General features: G+C 37.5%; 1 protein-coding gene across 1 annotated transcript in view; it reads right to left on the bottom strand.

Annotated features, from left to right (window-relative positions):
* Nucleotides 1-15,512, bottom strand: part of PLB1 (phospholipase B1) — a gene marked incomplete at its 5' end in the record, with an annotated part of 116,444 nt that extends 100,932 nt beyond the window's left edge. The window contains 12 exons of the mRNA XM_083348375.1: nucleotides 1,792-1,896; nucleotides 2,475-2,553; nucleotides 4,276-4,358; nucleotides 5,586-5,648; nucleotides 6,991-7,065; nucleotides 8,016-8,067; nucleotides 9,296-9,380; nucleotides 10,862-10,905; nucleotides 12,571-12,611; nucleotides 13,264-13,322; nucleotides 13,772-13,820; nucleotides 15,489-15,512. Coding sequence (XP_083204501.1) covers nucleotides 1,792-1,896; nucleotides 2,475-2,553; nucleotides 4,276-4,358; nucleotides 5,586-5,648; nucleotides 6,991-7,065; nucleotides 8,016-8,067; nucleotides 9,296-9,380; nucleotides 10,862-10,905; nucleotides 12,571-12,611; nucleotides 13,264-13,322; nucleotides 13,772-13,820; nucleotides 15,489-15,512 — 759 coding nt within the window. The remainder of the gene's footprint in view (nucleotides 1-1,791; nucleotides 1,897-2,474; nucleotides 2,554-4,275; nucleotides 4,359-5,585; nucleotides 5,649-6,990; nucleotides 7,066-8,015; nucleotides 8,068-9,295; nucleotides 9,381-10,861; nucleotides 10,906-12,570; nucleotides 12,612-13,263; nucleotides 13,323-13,771; nucleotides 13,821-15,488) is intronic.
* Between the last annotated feature and the right edge of the window lie 3,448 nt (nucleotides 15,513-18,960).

Below are 18,960 nucleotides of genomic sequence, written 5' to 3'. Positions count from 1 at the left end.
TTTTCACCATTGAATTTCATTTTGTTAGACAGCGCCCAGTGTTCAAGTCTGTCAAGATCCTTCTTACCTTAAGCCTATCTTCTGGAGTGTTGGCTATTCCTGCCAGCTTGGTGTCGTCTGCAAATTTGATGAGTTCCCCATCTACCCCCTCATCCAAATCATTGATGAAAATGAAGGGCCCAAAACAGAGCCCTGGTGCAGCCCACTGCACATTTCCCTCCATGTAGATGCAGTTCCATTAAGGACCACATATTGAGTGTGGCTAGTCAGCCAGCTATGAATCCATCTGATCACGATGCTGTCTAACACACATTTTTCTATCTTACTAAGTAGTAGGTTGTAGTCTAGTTTATCAAATGCCTTACTGAAGTCCAAGTAAAATATATCTATAGAATTCCTCTAGTCCACTAATTTTGTCACCTGGTCAAAGAATGCAGTAAGATTTATCTGGCATGATCTGTTTTTGACAAACCCATGTTGGCTTTTGGTTATGACTTTGTTTGCTTCTTGGTGTTCACTGATTAGCTGCTTGATTATCTTTTCCAAAATCTTCCCAGGTATTGAGGTCAGGCTGATAGGTCTGTAGTTTCCTGGATCGATTTTCCCCCTTTTTTGAATATGGGAAGTATACCAGCTCCTTACCTGAATTTCTAGTTCACTCTGTTTATTGCTCATACTCTGTGCATTGGTGTATAGACATTTGAGTTCTTTATGACTGACCCTGTGTTTACTTTCTACATAACCTGTGTGGTGCCTGAGTTCCCCTTTTTCCTTACCACCTGTTTGATTAGTGCACTTGGTATGGCACTTCTTTCCAACTCTTCCTGCAAGCGAATGCCATAAGTTCTAAAGCTAGTACATAGTTCTCTATAAACGATCCTGACCAGCACAAGGTTGACTCACCTTTCCATCCTTTTGAACTCAGTAAAATGAGGAACAGATTTTTAGGGGCAATATGCTGCTTTGACAGTGCTGTAAAGCACTATGATGTGATATATAAGTTTTTGCTATTGCTATTGCTCTAAAGGGCAAGGATCTATGAACCCAATTCCTAGTGGTGAAGAGATGAACCCCAGAGAATAATATTTAGCTAACCATGCCTGACAAATCCCAAAGTCCCTCCTGATGGTTAATCTAACTCTCCTCCCCTTTTATAACTCCTTGCGACACGAAACAATCATTGGTGTTCATAAGTAGTAGAGTTTGGTCTGCAGAAGCCCAGGACCATAGTGACTTTGAGCAGTAGCAGCGATATAGCTGCCCTGATTGCTAGAAAAGGGAGGCTTGGCAGAGTCTCTCACCACACTATTCCTTCCCTGTGCTCTGCCCACCAGCTCCTAGCCCTACCATTTCTTGATGCCTGCTCCACTCACTCTCTTCTTGGCTGAGCCAACACTGTATAGACTCCTGAACAATCAGATGGCACAAGGCCGGGCAGGCAGCAGAAAGGTGCAAGGCAGGGCACTGAGTGTAAAGATGGCACCTACTGCAGAGACAGAGGAAAGGGAGAGAAAACCCTCATCTTTTATACCCCATTTGCTGAGTGCTGCACCAGGCTAGAAACTGGGAGGTTGTGAGTGCTAGTCCAACCTTAAGCACAAAGTCAGTAGGATGACCTTGGACCAGTCATAGTCTCTCAGCGCTAGGATAAAGCAATGGCAAACCACCTTTGAAATCCTACCAAGATAACCGCAGTTGCCAGGAATCGATACTGACTCAAAAACATACAAACAAAATAAGAAAAGAAAAGAAAAGAAAAGAATAACATAATAAGAGAGTTGTAATTCTTACTGTTGCAAGTGGCATATCTACTTCCTCAAATGAAATTTGGAGACCCACAGTGAAATCTCTCCTTAGGGAATACTTTTCAGATGCCAGTAACTTTTCCAAAGCATCCTATAGAAAGAGATAACAAGAACTCTTTTTTTTTAACTACAGAGAATTTTGAGTGCAATATATACATTTCTCCCTGATTTAAATAAAATCAATTTATTATGCCTAATAAATATGAAACTTGACAAAAAGTACATCATCAAAATATAAATAAAATAGGAAAAATAATCTACTTTAAATAACCATAAAAATGCCCCATTGGCTATGAAACATTTCGCATAAATCCATTTTCTTAAGAAAAGCATAAGCCTAGTAAGACAATTGGATTTCACACTAGACTTTCCATATCCTGGAGGCATTTCAGAAATTAGGATATCCCAGTAATGCTCTTGCCATCACTAAGTAATCAGACATATTTAGCACAAGATTTCATCCATTTCATCAGTTTGGAAACTGATGAGGATGAGGATGATCTTGTGACATCTTGTTCCAAAGACTCTCAAACTGGTCATGATAGATTCCTTGGTAGAAGTGGATGATACCATGTGAAAGGAATATGAAACACTAAAAACAGCTTGCCAATTTGTTAATATACAACTGGAGGCAAATTCTCTTTTCACTAAACCCAGTATATTACTCACCTGATACAACCATTTTCGTACAGACTCATCCAATTTGGAACAGTCTTTGAAACAAATGCATGAATTAGGAACTATATTCCTAGAATATATCAATAGAAAAACAAAGTAAAAATATAGAAGGCCATGAAATCTCCATTTAAAACATGAAATTTCTTGAAATCTAGTAAAGGAAGAATGGGTATTTTCAAAAGACAGTTTCTTAGCATAACTAGCTAATCTATCTTTTCCTTTGCAAAATTTAAACTATCTCAAGCTCAAAATTGGATGATGTGTTCTTTCTTCTTGGAAATATTCCAGCCCTGTTTCATTCATTCCAATCAATTATTCAAAAAGCTGTTCAACTTGCAACACTTCCAAAAATTTGGGAACAGAATGGGAGCACATCCAGGAAGTTCAGGACAACTAATTTTAACTTGAAATAGGAAGCTTCAAGCTAAAAACATTTCAAATTCAAAATATTTTGCATATCAATACTTTTCCTCTTTAAAAGATTTGTATTATTTTCTGGCATGATAACTCCTTGACAAAAGTTCATTTGTTAGTATCATCTCCTGTATATTTATTTACAGATAAAGTCCTGAGATTCCCAAATGCCAAGATGCTCAAAAATTGATAAAAATGTTCCAATGTTCCAATATCTAATAAATCCAAGTCACGTTTCTTGTGTTTATTCACATATGTAGATGCAATGTATTCTTGTTTCCTTCTGTTTCATTACATATGTAAATGCAGTGTACTCTTTGAGGCAGGTGGGAGGGGAGGAGAAGATGAGCGCCAAGATATATTTTTAAAAGTTCTTGCTTATGGCATCTACTCCTTGATACTTCAAAAGCAATTTGAAAACAATCTGAGAACTTTGTGATGCTGAGAAAAAGGAGGAAGGAGAAGGAACAGATCTTGCATCAGCAAAAATCTAAACAGCTATTCCTCATGAAAAGATACAGAATGGAAGGGAAAGGCAAAGAATCTTGTCAGTTTCTCCATGGATCCTTTATTTGGACTGCTAAGAAGGGAATGACAATCTGTCAAGCTGGAGTGCCCCTTGCAGGGTGTTCTGGAGCAGCAGCTCCCAAACCTTTGGGCACCAGGGACCTGTTCCATGGAGAAAAGTTTTTCAGCGAACCGGAGGGGGTGTGCTTTCTCATACTGCCTGCATCCTGTGGATGGGGCTTTGCTTGTTTGCATGGGCCTGTTGTTGGCATGCTGCGGACCACTGCCGGTCCATGGACCAGGGGTTGGGGACCCCTGTTCTAGAGTGACCTAAGCTTAAGCGAAATTCATAGAGACTAAAGGAAGTATTTCATTCAATAGGAAGCTATTCCACCACCAACCTCTCCAGAGACCTACCTTTGTCACTCCACAGGCTCCAATGGCCATAACTTGCTACCTAGTCTTTTGGGACTGGTGGGGATGGGGTGGGGGTGGGGCTAGAAATGCGGTAATATAAATAAATACACCAAAAACATGCACTTATCATTCAAATAGGGCAGTAATCCTCAAGATGCATATTGGAAATTTGGGAAATGGAAAGATTAGGTTGTGTGTTTGTGTGTGGCACCACACTAGGGAAGACTCAGCTACTAACATGCACAAATGGTACATGTCAAGATAATACAGAAATGGGCAAAATGGCCCCAAGTAAAAACTTTTACAAGCAGAGCCTAAATCACAAGTGATTTGCCAAACTATATAGAGCATTTTTGGAACAAACCTTTGGGGGAAAAAATAGAAAACAACAATACATATCTAAAATGGAAGAGGAAAACTGTCTCAATCTATCAATAGGAGAAATTTGGGTTACCTGACATAATTCCGACCTGTGTGTGAAAGAGTTGAGATTGGGAGCAATGTAAAATCCACCAGATTTACAAAGACTTTAGGAACCTGCAGTGATAGAAGAATAGCCAAATGAATTACTGCAATAGTTTCCTAATTCAGAAAAGGCTTTCTATCACCAATCTGTACTGTTTATAATGTAAACTTTTGTGGCTTCACAACCTTACTCACTATTTCAGGATGAAAGGGAATGGTAAAAGAAGATTCACTGAGACAGTGGATGCTGATTTAGTCTGTGAAAGAATAACTGGAGAGGTAGTATTCATGCAACAATTTATCTGAATCAGGTGAAAACCTATCAGATATATTCACCACAATGCTCAGGTTGTTTGGTATTATTCTTGGTTAGGTTTCTGAGCAGATTGCACACACCCAACCTATTTGATTATTGTGAGCTTAGTGTATTGTGGATCAAGTGAGTATCCAGATTAAACATGCCATTTATGTAGGGCCATAACTGTACACAAACAATACTGAAACTGTAAGCTTTTTGGATTGTAAAATAATATTAACAGCAATTATCCGCATGCAAAACTAGATACAACAGGGGTGATGTATGAGAGTAACGAAAAAGGTGTATGACGTTGAGCTGGATCCTATTCCCTTTCCTTGAACTCTAAAACAACTTTCCCCAACCTACAGTAAGGGGAAGGATGTTCCATGCACACCAATATATGCTCATTTAACCTCATTGAACTGCCTTTGTAATTCAATGTGAATAAATTAGGCAACCAGACATTTTCCCATAAGGCATATTATGTGTGGGCAACAGATGTATTATAAATGCTACTATTTTTACAGTTTTTATTGTAAAAATAGCAATAATTCATGTTCAATAGTTTGAGTAGAGCTAAATATTTATTGTTACACTATAAACCATCCTGGGGCAAATATAATAGTAGGTAGAATATCTGTAGGTCTGTATATATTTGTGTGTATAGGGTTACTAATAATGGTAGTAATAATAACAGCCTGAATCAATCCATTACAGGATGACGGTGCTTGGACTGAAAGTTATAGACCATTTTCTATTTTGCTGGCCCAAAATTGATAAGTATTTTTCAACTTTTCAATCTAGTGTTGAAAGAAGGAGAATTACTGGCCCAAAATCACCCAGCTGCCTTCCATGCCTAAAAGAAAACTGGGTCTCCCTATTCCATTAACTACTATATTACACTGGCTGTCACAGATACATGCATATGCATAGGCTGTACATAAGTCTATATGAATAATTCCAGAGTTTCAAAATTTTTGAATCTGGGAAAATGTTCATACTTCTCTGTATAAAAAATCCAATACTCTTTCAAGTTTCTTTATGCTGTTGAGCCGGGAAATATCCTGTTCAAAATAAAACAATTTATATGAGGAAATGGTCAAGAACACAATCTTTTTTCACTCCAGATCGAACACTTCAGAATAATGCCTGCCTTCCATATCTGTTATTTCAACAGCTTGGAAAGGAATCTCAAGTAAATATATCTCAAAAAGAATGGCAATCCTCCATTTCTTACTGTGTTACCCTGTTAATTTAATCAATAAAAAGATGGTTATGGAATCTGTATTCAATAATTTTAGAACTAAACCCTAATTTTAACTGGGATGAATACTTTTTATAGGGACGGTTAGAATTTCTTGTGCTAAATTATCATATTTTGAAATCATTTTTAATATGTATTTGTGAAGACAAAAACCGTATATCTTTTCCAAGGTTTGTCATTGAGCTTACCTAATGTCCAATGAAGTCTTACTTGTTTTTAGATTAGGCAAAGGGCCTATCTTTTCATGACTTGGCATAATATTTTTTTAAATTAAAAATGAATTTCAGGGCCATGACAACAGTGCAATGAGAACATCAGAAGTGGACCAAAGTGAATAGTATAAAAAAATTAAGGACCAAGTAGGCACTTTAAGTTTCGACATATTTTATATATCATTTACACATTATTCATTTTTTTGAAATGCAAAATGTAAAACTCCCAAATATACCACTGAAAATCATTTGTTGGTAAATTTCAACACTGTGATATCAATGCTACTTATCTGGTACTTTATCTGACTGCAAGCATAAATAAAATGACTTTTCCATATTAAGTTATTAACTGTGGTATTCCTAGCATTTCAGAAAATGTGGGAGGTGAGTAACTGTTATTATACACATATTTAAGAATGTTTACTATATTTTGATTTACAGATACTTGATTAAATCTTCAAGAGGAGAATGCTTATCTCTTAGGAAAATGACTTATTTGTAATAATACAAATTATTATAGGGCAATATACTACTAAAGGAAAAAAAAGTATTATTTGGGAAGGAAAATCAGTCTCATAGCAGTGTAATAAAGCCACACCCATATTTACAAGCATTGCAATTTTGCATGAGCTGTGCAGCATTTATCATTCAGATAACAGCAGTGAGATGCTGAAGATGCCACTGCCTAGAGTGGTCAGAATAGTCAATATAGCAGCCATGACCATATAATCAAAGCTCCAGCACTTTTTTTACAGGCGTTGTGGGGCCTACCATTTTGCCTTTTTTGTCCCCTGCAGATGTCCCCGCCTAGGGTGGCTTGTATATTTTAAAGAAAGTTGGCACCATCCAAGAAACATCAAAATCCACCATTTGTTTATTCTTTAATTCAATTTCTTGGTCTATTTTCCAAGTAAATACACTCTTATTTACCTGGGAGTCAGAGTTCTGTGAAGAACACGGGTGAAAAACTGTGATTAGCTTCCAGTCATTCTGATAGTCAAACAGCTAAAGGGAAAGAACACAGCACCTGTTTAAGTGTTAGGAAAAAAACTCTAATTTGAAAGTTTCTGTCATGAAAAAAGTTGAATGATGCCCAGATAAGAGGGGAGTACGTAGAGTGGGGTTTCTCATAAAAATGCTTCTGTGATATGAATGGCTTTGTCATGGTTGACTCGCCACACACCACTGCTCACCACCACACAACAGAAATGGAAGGGGAGGGAAAGTATTGCAATGCAAAGGAGACTTGGAAGGGAATTGAGGAATTCAAGTGAGCTGATGAGGCCTGGGACAGTCCCAATTATCAGTAAAGTTACACAGGCTTCCACCAAACTAGGGGGTCTTCAGAATTCCCCACCATCTGAGAATGGGATATTAACATATCTGATACTTTTTTTAAAAATCCATTTTTTATCCTAGTACATTTTAGCTAGTCTTGTTAACTGTTAAATAAAGAGGCTAGTTGGCCTTTAAAAAAAAATCAGAACAATTGTCAGAATTAAAAGGAAAAATATGAATGTGTCCCTAGTTCCATAGGACCAAGAATTAAGTGCTGCTGTTTTATATAAATATGTTAATTTTTAAGGTTTGACCATCATAATACTATAAGTAAGACAAAGCAAAAGAATACAGGATATGATTATAATTGGTGGTCTTCCAAGTCTTTGTCTTTAGCATTTTGGTATCCTAACTTAAAACGTCAGTGTCTCCATCCAGAGAATCCAAAGCAGAATTTCCAGTTATAATTTATTAGGGCTGATCCTGTCACATGTGCATTGTGACATGAGAAATCAACAAATGTTGGTAGAACCACTGCCTGAATGCACAGGAAAGACATGTCTAATATATGTACATGCTACAAGGATGAAAATGTTTTTGGCCAACATTAAAAAATCAAGAGATTATAAATATAAGCAGATTGTTGTACTATATATAATATGTTACAATACATATACCTGGATCTCCCTCATGCTCTCCACAAGTTCTTTTGCTTGATCCAAAAGATCACTGTGTCACAAATCAAAGGGGGAAAATGGTTAAGCAGGTAAATGTTCTTTCTTTGCAGGTAGAAAGATGAATTTTAATCTACAGACTCCAGGCTATTCCAATGTACAAAATGGCCCTTTCTTAAGTGATGTTTTCAGAAGCCAAGAGAAGAAAAAAAGAAGTAGGGTGTGTACAGTATTCAGAAAGTCTAAAGGACTTTACTAATGGAGATAGTGGGATATTTACATTTTCAGACTTGTGGGACTGACGTCAGCCTTCCCAGGTAGAAGTAGACAGGAAACATGACCAGATGATATGATTCGACTTTCTTGTAATGCTACCTTAACAGGATCTTACAAGTCTGAAAGTACAAATATTCCACCATTTCCTTTACAGACTGAGAACAAAAGAGGGATACAGTGTACTTTATAAATCTCTTTATTATGCAGGGGCCTCTCTTATCTGATTATTCCCTCCCCCCATTCCCAAGGAAATTCCTACATAACATTATACTGTAGGTAGTCCTCGGCTTATGACCACAATTGGGATTGGTATTTTGGTTGTTAAGTTGTTAAGTTTTAAAGTGAGGCAGCCACCTTATCTGACCTAATTTTACAGCTATTTTTATGGCAGTCATTAAGCAAATTACACAGCCGTAAGACTGAATCCATTCTCTTGAATGTTTGTTTGTTTGTTTTTGCCAAATTACAAGTTATGGTCACACGACTGTGGGACTCTGCAACCAGCTGTAAATGTGAGCCAGTTGCCAAGCTTCTGAAAAAATGGTAATTGGATGGATGGGGCCAACAGCATATTTTATGACAGCCAGAAGTGGTTTAAAGCACCTTTTCCTAAGGCAGTTGTAACTCCAAATAGTTGATAAATGACTAGTTGTAAATCAAGGGCCATCTGTACAGTTTCCTTTTTATTAACAATCCTGATTATGAAAAAAAACAACTGTCATTCTTACCAGCTTAACAATTTTAATTTCTTTCCTTTTCCTGTTTTTCCTATTCAGTAGCTTCCCTGTAATTATTTTTAATATGGAATGCTTCTGATAATTTTCTAAAAAAACCCCAAGCAAATAAAAAGTTACATAGAAATGCAGCAAGTAAATAAATAGGTAATTACTCCAATTTAAAAAAATATGTCCTTCCTGCACTATTTCCATCTACAGCATCATTCATCACTGCAACAATGACACCCAGATGAACAAGAAGCAGCCCAGTACATTAAAAAATGAACTTACATAGTTCCATTTCTTGATAAAATCCCACTGTTTCTATCCAAAGGAGAGTAATGTTGCACAGAAGGATTAAACATCCTAATAAGAGCTGAAAGATATAAACTTAGTACAGTTTATTCACAGGGTCTGGAATTGCTTATGCAAACGTGACAATGAAACCACTAGGCAACAATTTAGGGAATTGTTTAAAAAAAGGGAATACAGAAGGAAGACTAGAATGGGAATTACCATGGCAAGTGGTAATATTAATTTTACTATAATAAAGTAACATTTCCTTTGAGTTGAACTTGAACCCTAAAGACTTCTCCATGAAACTATTCTGAAAATAGTTTGTCATGGTTTTCTGCAACCCTATAATTTTCAAATCACCTCTTATTTTAATATAACCAAATTTAATTAAACATAGCTTTTTGAGATTGCGATTTATATTATTTAATGATGCTAAAAGAAAAAGATTTTACAATAGACAAAATTATTATTATTATTATTATTATTATTATTATTATTATTATTATTATTATTATTATTATTATTATTATTATTTAAATTTATATAAGTCCCGTAGGACTCAGGCCGGTTTACAGGGAAAATTAAAATACATAGCATACAAAATTAAAATCAGTTAAAACTATGATTAAATTACAGTCCCTGAAGTTAAACTAAAACCCAATTAAATTAAATTAAATTAAAACCCCTCAGTCTAATTGTATAATTAATTGTATAATTAATAAGTATAATTGGTTCATATGGATGGAAACTAACCAAAGAGAGAAGCAATCTAGAAATAAGGAGAAACTTCCTGAGCGTTAGAACAATTAATCAGTGGAACATCCTGCCTCCAGAAGCTGTGAATCCTCCGACACTGGAAGTTTTTAAAAATATTGGATAGGCTTTCCTGCCTGAGCAGGGGGTTGGACTAGATGACATCCAAGTCCCTTCCAACTTTATTATTATTATTATTATTATTATTATTATTATTATTATTATTATTATTATTATTATTCCCAAAACCATACCATGACTCAGAGGCAACCAAATTAACAAACACCATTTGCATGATACAGATGATACTTAAGCACCAAGGACCATGGCCCAGCAACAACAACCAGCCAATCAAACAGCCCGAAACCAGATCATGACTCAGAAACACCCAGATATTAGGAGTGGATCAAATGGCTTGAGCATAAAAAGCATACTTCAGCAAAACTATTTCTCTAGGGAGGCTATGACTCTTCCATGCTGAAGGTCTAAAACAGGTATGTCAAACTCGCGACGTCACATGATGTCACGCAACATATCGGGACAGTTTTGCCATTGCTGCCAATGGGGTGGGCGTGGCTTCCACGTGACGCATCCGGCCCATGGGCCGTCAGTTTGACATGCCTGGTCTAAAAACAATGAGTAGCCAGATGTTTGTTTGAAGTGCTCAAACTCAGGTTCTCAGCCTTTTCCATTATATGAGCTATTCATTGTCATCAAAAGCTTCTACAAACCACGACATAAATAATGGTAAACATTATTTGATCCAAAACATTAACAAAATAGTTCTGTCAAGAATTTAAGACATACCTGTAAGTATTCTCATGCTTCCCTGAATAAAGTCTTGTTCTGAGCTAAAAATAGAAACATCAATTAATCATTCCTTCATACAGAGTAATGGATCCCAGAGTATACTAGGCCTGGTCTTTTCCCCTCCCCTCCATTTAATGTCTATATTACCTTTGAAAGCAATTCTCAGTTACTTTGATTGTGGGATGTTTAGCAAAGAAACCTCTTTCCTAAAAAGAGTTATTTTTGAGTCCAGCAATCATCTATTTTTCTTCTTCCCACTATTAAAATCTTAATTGCTATTATTCAGTGTAGAAATGGAGGACAAACTGAATGTTACGTAAAATATATCAGATGGCCTTTGATCATCCAATGGGCTATCTGGATGAGAAAATGTAATTTCCAAAGAAGGCTCAGAGAAATACCCACTGTTGTGCTTCAGATTTCAGCAGACATACTTTCTCGGGAGATTATCAGTTTTACTTTCAGGGAGCAGAGTTATCAAAAGCATAAGGAATGTCAACAAAGCAAAGTTTGTTTTGAAACAAGAACATTTGGAAGAATCATCCAAATTTGTCTCCAAGTTTCAAAGCTCTGGGTCAAGATTGTCAGCCAGTCTGACGGTCAGAAGTTTGAAATTAGAATTCACACACAAGCCGGAAGTCAGACATTGCTTCCAGCAAAGAGAACAGAGGCAGAGCAGATTCTTATATAAGCTGCAGCCAGCTGTCACTAAGTAGAAAGTCTACTTCTTTGTTTGGTGAGAAGCCGAATAGACCTTTGGTGTTGTGCTCTCCTCTCAAACCATCAGGTACATCATTTGGGAGACCTTATACCAGTCTACATGACTCTTCCAGCTGCTCAAGTGTTGCCGGTGTTTGGTCAGCCTTGTGTGATTCCTTCTGAAGCTGACATACCACATGTTCATTTGGAACTCAGAATCTGAATCCTGAACCTGGGCCATGACACCTCTTTTCCTACTTGTTAATCCACATAAGAGTGGTGGAATCCAACATATCAATGTATCCAATATATCCATTAGTGTTCCTGTTCATTATTGGGACAGAAATGAAAGAAATATGATCCTAGTATTACGGTATACGTATATTTGACTATTTAGCTATCCTCTATTGGAACAGTGGTGGGGGACGCGGTGGCTCAGTGGGTTAGGATGCTGAGCTTGTCGATCAGAAGGTTGGCAGTTTGGCGGGTCGAATCCTGAGTGCCGCGTAACAGAGTGAGCACCTGTTACTCGTCCCAGCTTCTGCCAACCTAACAGTTCGAAAGCACGTAAAAATGCAAGTAGAAAAATAGGGACCACTACAGTGGGAATGTAACAGCATTCCGTGTGCCTTTGGCGTCTAGTCATGCCAGCCACATGACCACGGAGACGTCCTCGGACAAGCGCTGGCTCTTCAGCTTTGAAACGGAGATGAGCACTGGCCCCTAGAGTCGGAAACGACTAGCACACATGTGCGGGGGAACCTTTACCTTTACCTTTATTGGAACAGCTCGCCAGCTGGACTGGTCATATATTTGCTCCATTTATTGGTCCTGTAAATATAACAGGAGAGACCATATTACGTGTTGTAATATGGTCTCTCCTGTTGTAATATTGTGTTCCTTCTATACTGATTCCTGCCTCAGGCAGATTTCTTCCGTTATTATTAAAGGAAAGATCTGGACTCTACAAAGTAGATGAATGAGTAAAACCTAATAAAAGGTACTACCTTTGGAAGAAACCTGCTTGCTCCTTTCCAGAATCTCCCATCTGGAAATAAAGACAAAAAGGAAGATGATGACAATTTTTTTGTTTGAACTATTACCAGGGAAGAAAGGGTGAGGAAAGGGAAATTCTATGATGGCAATGAATTCTGTTCCTGTTCCTGCTCCAGTATTGAGCTTGGTAACCCAAGAACAGAAATGAAGAACAAAAAGCAGGCAGAAGAAGTGAAAAGAGAATGCCTGTTTGCATCAGAAGAACTGCTGAGATGAAGGAACAATATTTGGTCTCTACTTTTTTTTTAAAAAAAAGTCTAATGAAGAGAATTTGTAAACTGAAATATAAGAATTAAAGCAGAATATATACTAGATGGTGGAACTAAGATTTTCTACCACTTTAATATATGAAAATATTACAAGTAGAAAAAGAGAAGGTACAAAGAAAGGAAAGCATAGGGGAAAGACAGAAAGTTTTAGATGTGTGGAACTTGAGATGTCAATCACCCAAGAGAAAATATTAGACAGATAGAGAAAAACTAGGAATGTTGCAGATCTAGTAGTTGGTAAGAACATGGCTGCAGGAGCCAACTCATAGGTTGTCAACTTTTCCTTGATTCAATTGACTAGCAGTTTTTCTATCTGGTTAAAGATTACTGTACTTCTGCACAATCCTTTTCAAGAGAATTCACTGCTATACTCACATTTTCCAAACTTCCTATAGCAACAGTTAGTTGAATGTCAGATGGTCGCAGTGTGTGAACTGAAGAAATAAAACATTGGCTATCAGTTGACCAAGTAAAGTAATAGTTTTCCTTATCTCTATTTATTTAAATTAAAATAAAGGCAAATCCAAAACATTACAATTACTTTTAAACATGCATATTGCTTTATTCTAAAAGTGGATATATGTATAAGTTGTGTTTGTGCACTCCTACACATAGACACTTTAATGCTATGTGCAAAGCAGATAACATTTGATTGAAATAATTCTAAATAATAAGGATGGAATATTTTATCCTAGCTAATAAAAATATATAATTAAGTAATAACAATCCATTATTTCACTCATTTTCATTTGATCAGAATAGTATTTTCCCCTGGTGATTTATCTAGGACTTGGATGGCATAAGTAAACTTGACTCCCACATTTTTGTACTCAATAAGATAACTCTTATCTTTTACTTTGAATATGCTCCATAGTACCAATACCTGAAGGTGAAGTTTGATGAGAACTTTGTAACTTGTAGTTCCTTAGAGGCTGTAGGAAAAACAATGTGATTGAAAGGACAGTCAGTATGCTAGAATGGACCATCAGATCCACAACACTAAAACAATAAAGTTTATCCACTCTTCCAGGAAATATTTTTTGATAGACCATGTCACTAAAACATAAAAAGATTGTTTCTGCAAGGAAATGTCAGTAAAATGGCTATCTACATTCTTTATCAAATATAGCAATAGCACTTAAGACTTCTATATTACTTCACAGTGCTTTAGGACTCTCTAAGTCAGACATGTCAAACACAAGGCCCGGGGGCTGGATCCGGCCCGCGAAGCCATCCTGGAAACAGTGAAGGAACAGCCCCCTCTGCCTTGGCCCTGGCCCAGAGACCCTACTTCTGCCAGAGACCCTCAGATCTGTCCCACTCCTGCCCAGACCCCCATAGGCACCCTTGATGCGAACAATGTAGAGCTGGCCATGCCCACCCAGTAGGCCATATGCACTCTAGCCACGCCCACTCAGTAGGCCATGCCCACCCTGGCCATACCCACCCGGCCCCCCGAGGGCAACCGCAATGCTGATGTGGCCCTCAATGAAATTGAGTTTGACACCCCTGCTCTAAGTGGTTTACAAATTTACTGACCCCGGAAGGATGGAAGGTTGAGTCAACCTTGACCCAGTCAGGATCGAGTTCCTGGCAGTGGGCAGAGTTAGCCTGCAATATTGCACTTTAACCACTGCATCATCATGGCTCTTTTGCCTGATGGTGCAGTGGTTGTCATCAATATCCTGATATTTTCCAAATAATTTCATTGCTTTCTATGTTTAATATTTCATTGTTTACTTTACAAAGGCAGTTTGGGGCTTTTACCTTCCAATCTATGTTTTGTTCATACTAATTGTTCTGGTATCAGACAGCCTATAGTAATCTTAACCACCCTTTAGAAGAGTTTGGAGACTCCTTGGAGAAAAAGAAAATCTGAAGTCTTAAAATTAGAATCAATACTGTAGTTCCATAATCTATATGTGGACCTCTCTTAAGTATTCAGGAACAGCTGCAGCATGGAGTTGATAGTCTAAGCACAGTGAAGATTCTGATTCTCTTCACCAATCAAGATCTGACATTGGAGCCTAGATAGAAAAGGTCCACCTAAACCACTTTGATATCTGAGATGGGAAAGACGATTGTGGCTCTCTGGATTTCATATACTGATTGGACTAGCAACTGGATCTATCTTTAGCACAGATAGTTGGCTATTATTTTCCATTGTTGCTGAACTAGCAAACTATTTTTTTTGTCTCAGACTTGGTGGCTGTGTATTTAATTAAAGCAGGGCAACCAGAAAATTCAGAACCAAATATGAACATGCCACCCCATTGCCTCCCATTACTTTTTGATTTACCCTATCTACATAATGCTGCATCTGCTTTAAGAGGGAGAAACTGTGGTATGCATACCTGCCTTACAAGCCTAAACTATCTTGCTCTGCTTAACTAGTAGAGGCTAATAAAAAGGGATTAAATTCATCTGCCGGGCCAATCAGATTCAATAACTGGAAAGCTAGAGGCCTGAGTACACTGTCTTTTCTAGATTTATGCACATGCTCTCCCAGTCAAAAATTGCCATATCCAAATGGAAGGTCATGTTTGAGAGATGTCACACATCCCTTTTCATCTTGCAATTCTGCAGAAACAATGACTTACATCCAGTTCCATTTCTTCTTTCATTTTATCCTTGGCTGTTAGAATATGAGCTGCAGTCCCTTTAAGAAAAAATGTGTTTAATTTATTTCCTTGTTGCACTGTTTTTCTTTTGATTCCTATTGATTGAGTCATATGATGGCTTTGTGCCTGTAGTGTAAATGTTCAGTTTCTACACAAATGACAGGATTGGTTTCAACAGATACACTTGCTAATGACTGGATTGTGGATTCTTAAAAATGCTTCCAATAACATCATCTAATTAAAATATAAAACAATTACATAAAAGTATCACTGGAACTGACATTTGATCTTACTGCTCTTTCTCATAAGAGAGGGCACAGCTGCACAGAATGTCTAAAAACAGCGGTTGCCTGCAACAAAAATTTTGAAATTCAGTTATCAGGAACTTCTCTCAAACTCGTAATTACAGAACTTTTTCTGCATTTCATTCCAACAGCGGTTGGCGATGCAAAATCATGATGGGGAAATCATCTCTCTCAGGAAGCTACACTTCATAACTATCGATCCTATGTTCCTACATTTGTCATCAGCACAAAACGCAACACACATCTATCTTGGCATTATAATGTTTCAGCTTGCAGTAGCTCCTTTCAAAGATACGATCTATTTCACCACCCTAGATTTGTTTTAGTTATGTCTTCTCTGCTTCAGCATGTAGAACCATCAGAGAATGTCTTTTCGCAGAGGTGTCCTAATCAGTCGTGGCTTTCAGTTGAGTTGCTGAAATGCATTTCTGCTTGAAGTATGTCTGGAAAGTTTTCAAACGAAAAGTGCCTTACCTAAGAAAAAGGGCAGCCATAGGAAGAATGACGGCTTCTTCATGCTTTGCTCCTTTTTGAATGAATGCGTCTGGAAAGGTGTTAGCTTCGCTTTACCAAATGACGATTCTGTGGTCAAGAAATTGCCTTCTCCTCTGCCAGTTTTTATAACGGTGAGAAGATAATTCAGCTGTCATAAAATTTATTGCCCTTTACTCATTTGGAAATGCAGCTTTTAAAAGTGAAGTGATAAAACATTAACATTTTGATGCCCTAACTTCAAAGAAGAGTCTTATGTACTTTATAATCATTTCTTAAAGAAAGAATAAAAAGGCGCAATTAAACAAGCAAGCTACGATACTTTGTAATTTCCCATTTTTATATATGTTTATTATGGAAAACCCGATCAAAGCAGACCTCTTTCCTCAGTGTATGTTTCCTTAATCATTTGTATTTACAATCTTCTGCTTTATAATGTCATATAATTACAAAACTAGAAATTACATTTCTATCTCTCCTGAAAATTTAAAAGAAAAGGAAAACCTGTATGTTATATCTGTAGATATCAAGATACAGATTTCTGTAGATCTACCTATTTAGATTTACAGATGTAGTTTACAGTAGATGGAATTGAAACTCTCCAGTTCAATGTATTTCTTAATACATTTAGTTTTTACTTGGAAAATAATGGAGATACGCTAGAATGCTGTGACATACTTTGCATACAAGTCAACTATTATCATGCACCTTTTTCTACTTATGTGGGGCATACTATTACTTAATTACTCACTATTCTTTTAGCACTCCATATATGCTTCAAACATGCTGTATTCTAATTTCCGACAATCAAGACAGCTAAGAAACCAAAAGGAAAATAGGGTTAAAAATAGGTCATATTAAAATATCAACAGTTCTTGTGACCCCTGTAAATTTACTTATAAAAATGAGATCTAGTAAAGAGCTGTCCAGTTGGCATAGTCCTCTGATGGGAATCAAGTACAGCCAAATCCAGCTGAATACTGAATCCAGTGTCAAACCACTTTGGAAAAAGTCACTGGGTGACCAAAGAGAAGCAGGATTTTCTCCAAAGAAATCTGAACAAAATCTGGGTTTCTCCAGTGCTTCAGGAGCATTTTGAAATGTTATAGGGCTACATAATACCTACCTTGTAAAGCATTATTTCAAGTAAAACTGAACTCTTCTCCTTCCTCTCCTTCTTTCAATCATCACAATCTTCTATTTGCTTTCAGATGTGGCACTCCAGAGCCTTGACACACTGATTTTAATTCCAACATCCAAAAAAGGGGGAAACACGCAATGTTAAAACTGCCATTTTAAGGCTACATTTTAGCAGTACAAGAACTTGCGGATGCCAAAATGTCCTGGGAGACTGCTGCTTGCTCACCCTAGGTTCAGCAGGTGGAACATCCTATAAAATACATTCAAATGTTGACATTCCCTCTCCATAAATCTCTCTCTCTCTTTTTCCTCCCACTCCGTTTCAAAAGCAGTGAATAATGGAAACCAGGTTATGCTACAATGACCCAAGCTCTGATATTTTTGCATGTGCTTCCTAATATCACTGACAGGCATGAAAGAGGAGGGGCTTGTGTCACAACAGCACAACACTGCTTTTGTCAATTTAACACATGCTTCAGATGTGGTGGACAGTTGTAATTTCCCAGTCTTCAAGAATCTGGCAGGTGCCTGGAGAAACTGCTATCAGTGAGGGAAGAATGGCTGCCTACCCAGCTATATGCTGGGTCTAGCACACATAGTTGGACTTAAGTCACCCATTCTGCCACTACTCTCATGCAAACCTTTTACCCAAAATGCTGGTAGCAGAAGATAATAGATGTCCTGATTAAAGAGAGAATAGCTATCTAAGACATCTTGCCAGGCAGCTTTTTTTCAGATTTATAAAGGTCGAGGTCAGTCACTCACCATTCTAGTTCCAGGAAGCTGAATACAATATTTATATGGTACCTCCCAGTCTACCTCCCACAACAGCCATGTTGAACTTCATGGCTGAGGGAAGACGTGAACCATTGTTTCCATGTAAATGCAGCAAAGTCAGGTCCCAAGAATGAAAGGTATGTAATGATTCTTCTAAGGAAATGTCTTTATTGTTACACATTATAGACAGAATCTTGCCAAACTATAGCAGTCTGCTATCTATACTCAGGGCATCTGAAAGCAGGACAAGGGGCAATGGATGGAGGCTTATCAAAGAGAGATCTAACTTAGAACTAAAGAGAAATTTCCTGAACGTGGCAACAATTAATCAGTGGAACAGCTCGCCTTCAGAAGTTGTGGATGCTCCATCCCTGGAAATTTTTAAGAAGAGATTGGACAAATATTTGTCTGACATGATATAGAGTCTCCTGGTGGAGCAAGGGGGTGGTCTAGAAGATCTCCAAGCTCTTTCAGCTCTGTTATTCTGTTAACTATAAGGGAGGAACTGTCTTCACCCCTTTTCTCTCACACAAACTATCCGAACTAAGTTGTCTCTTACTCCTCTGGAATGTACCCCCCTCCCTCCTGGGAATGCAGCCCACTACATTCCATCAGAAGCACACTGTCTCAACTTGAACCTTTAAGCAAGAATGATCCTTGACTCCATTTGTTGAGAAAGGCATAGTTTACTAAAGATCAAGTGAAATAGAGTAGAGCAATGCCAGAACTAAAATTCA

Source organism: Vipera ursinii (genome assembly GCF_947247035.1).
Source record: "Vipera ursinii genome assembly, chromosome: 1".
NCBI lineage: Eukaryota > Metazoa > Chordata > Lepidosauria > Squamata > Viperidae > Vipera > Vipera ursinii.
This window is presented reverse-complemented; position numbering and strand designations above follow the sequence as displayed.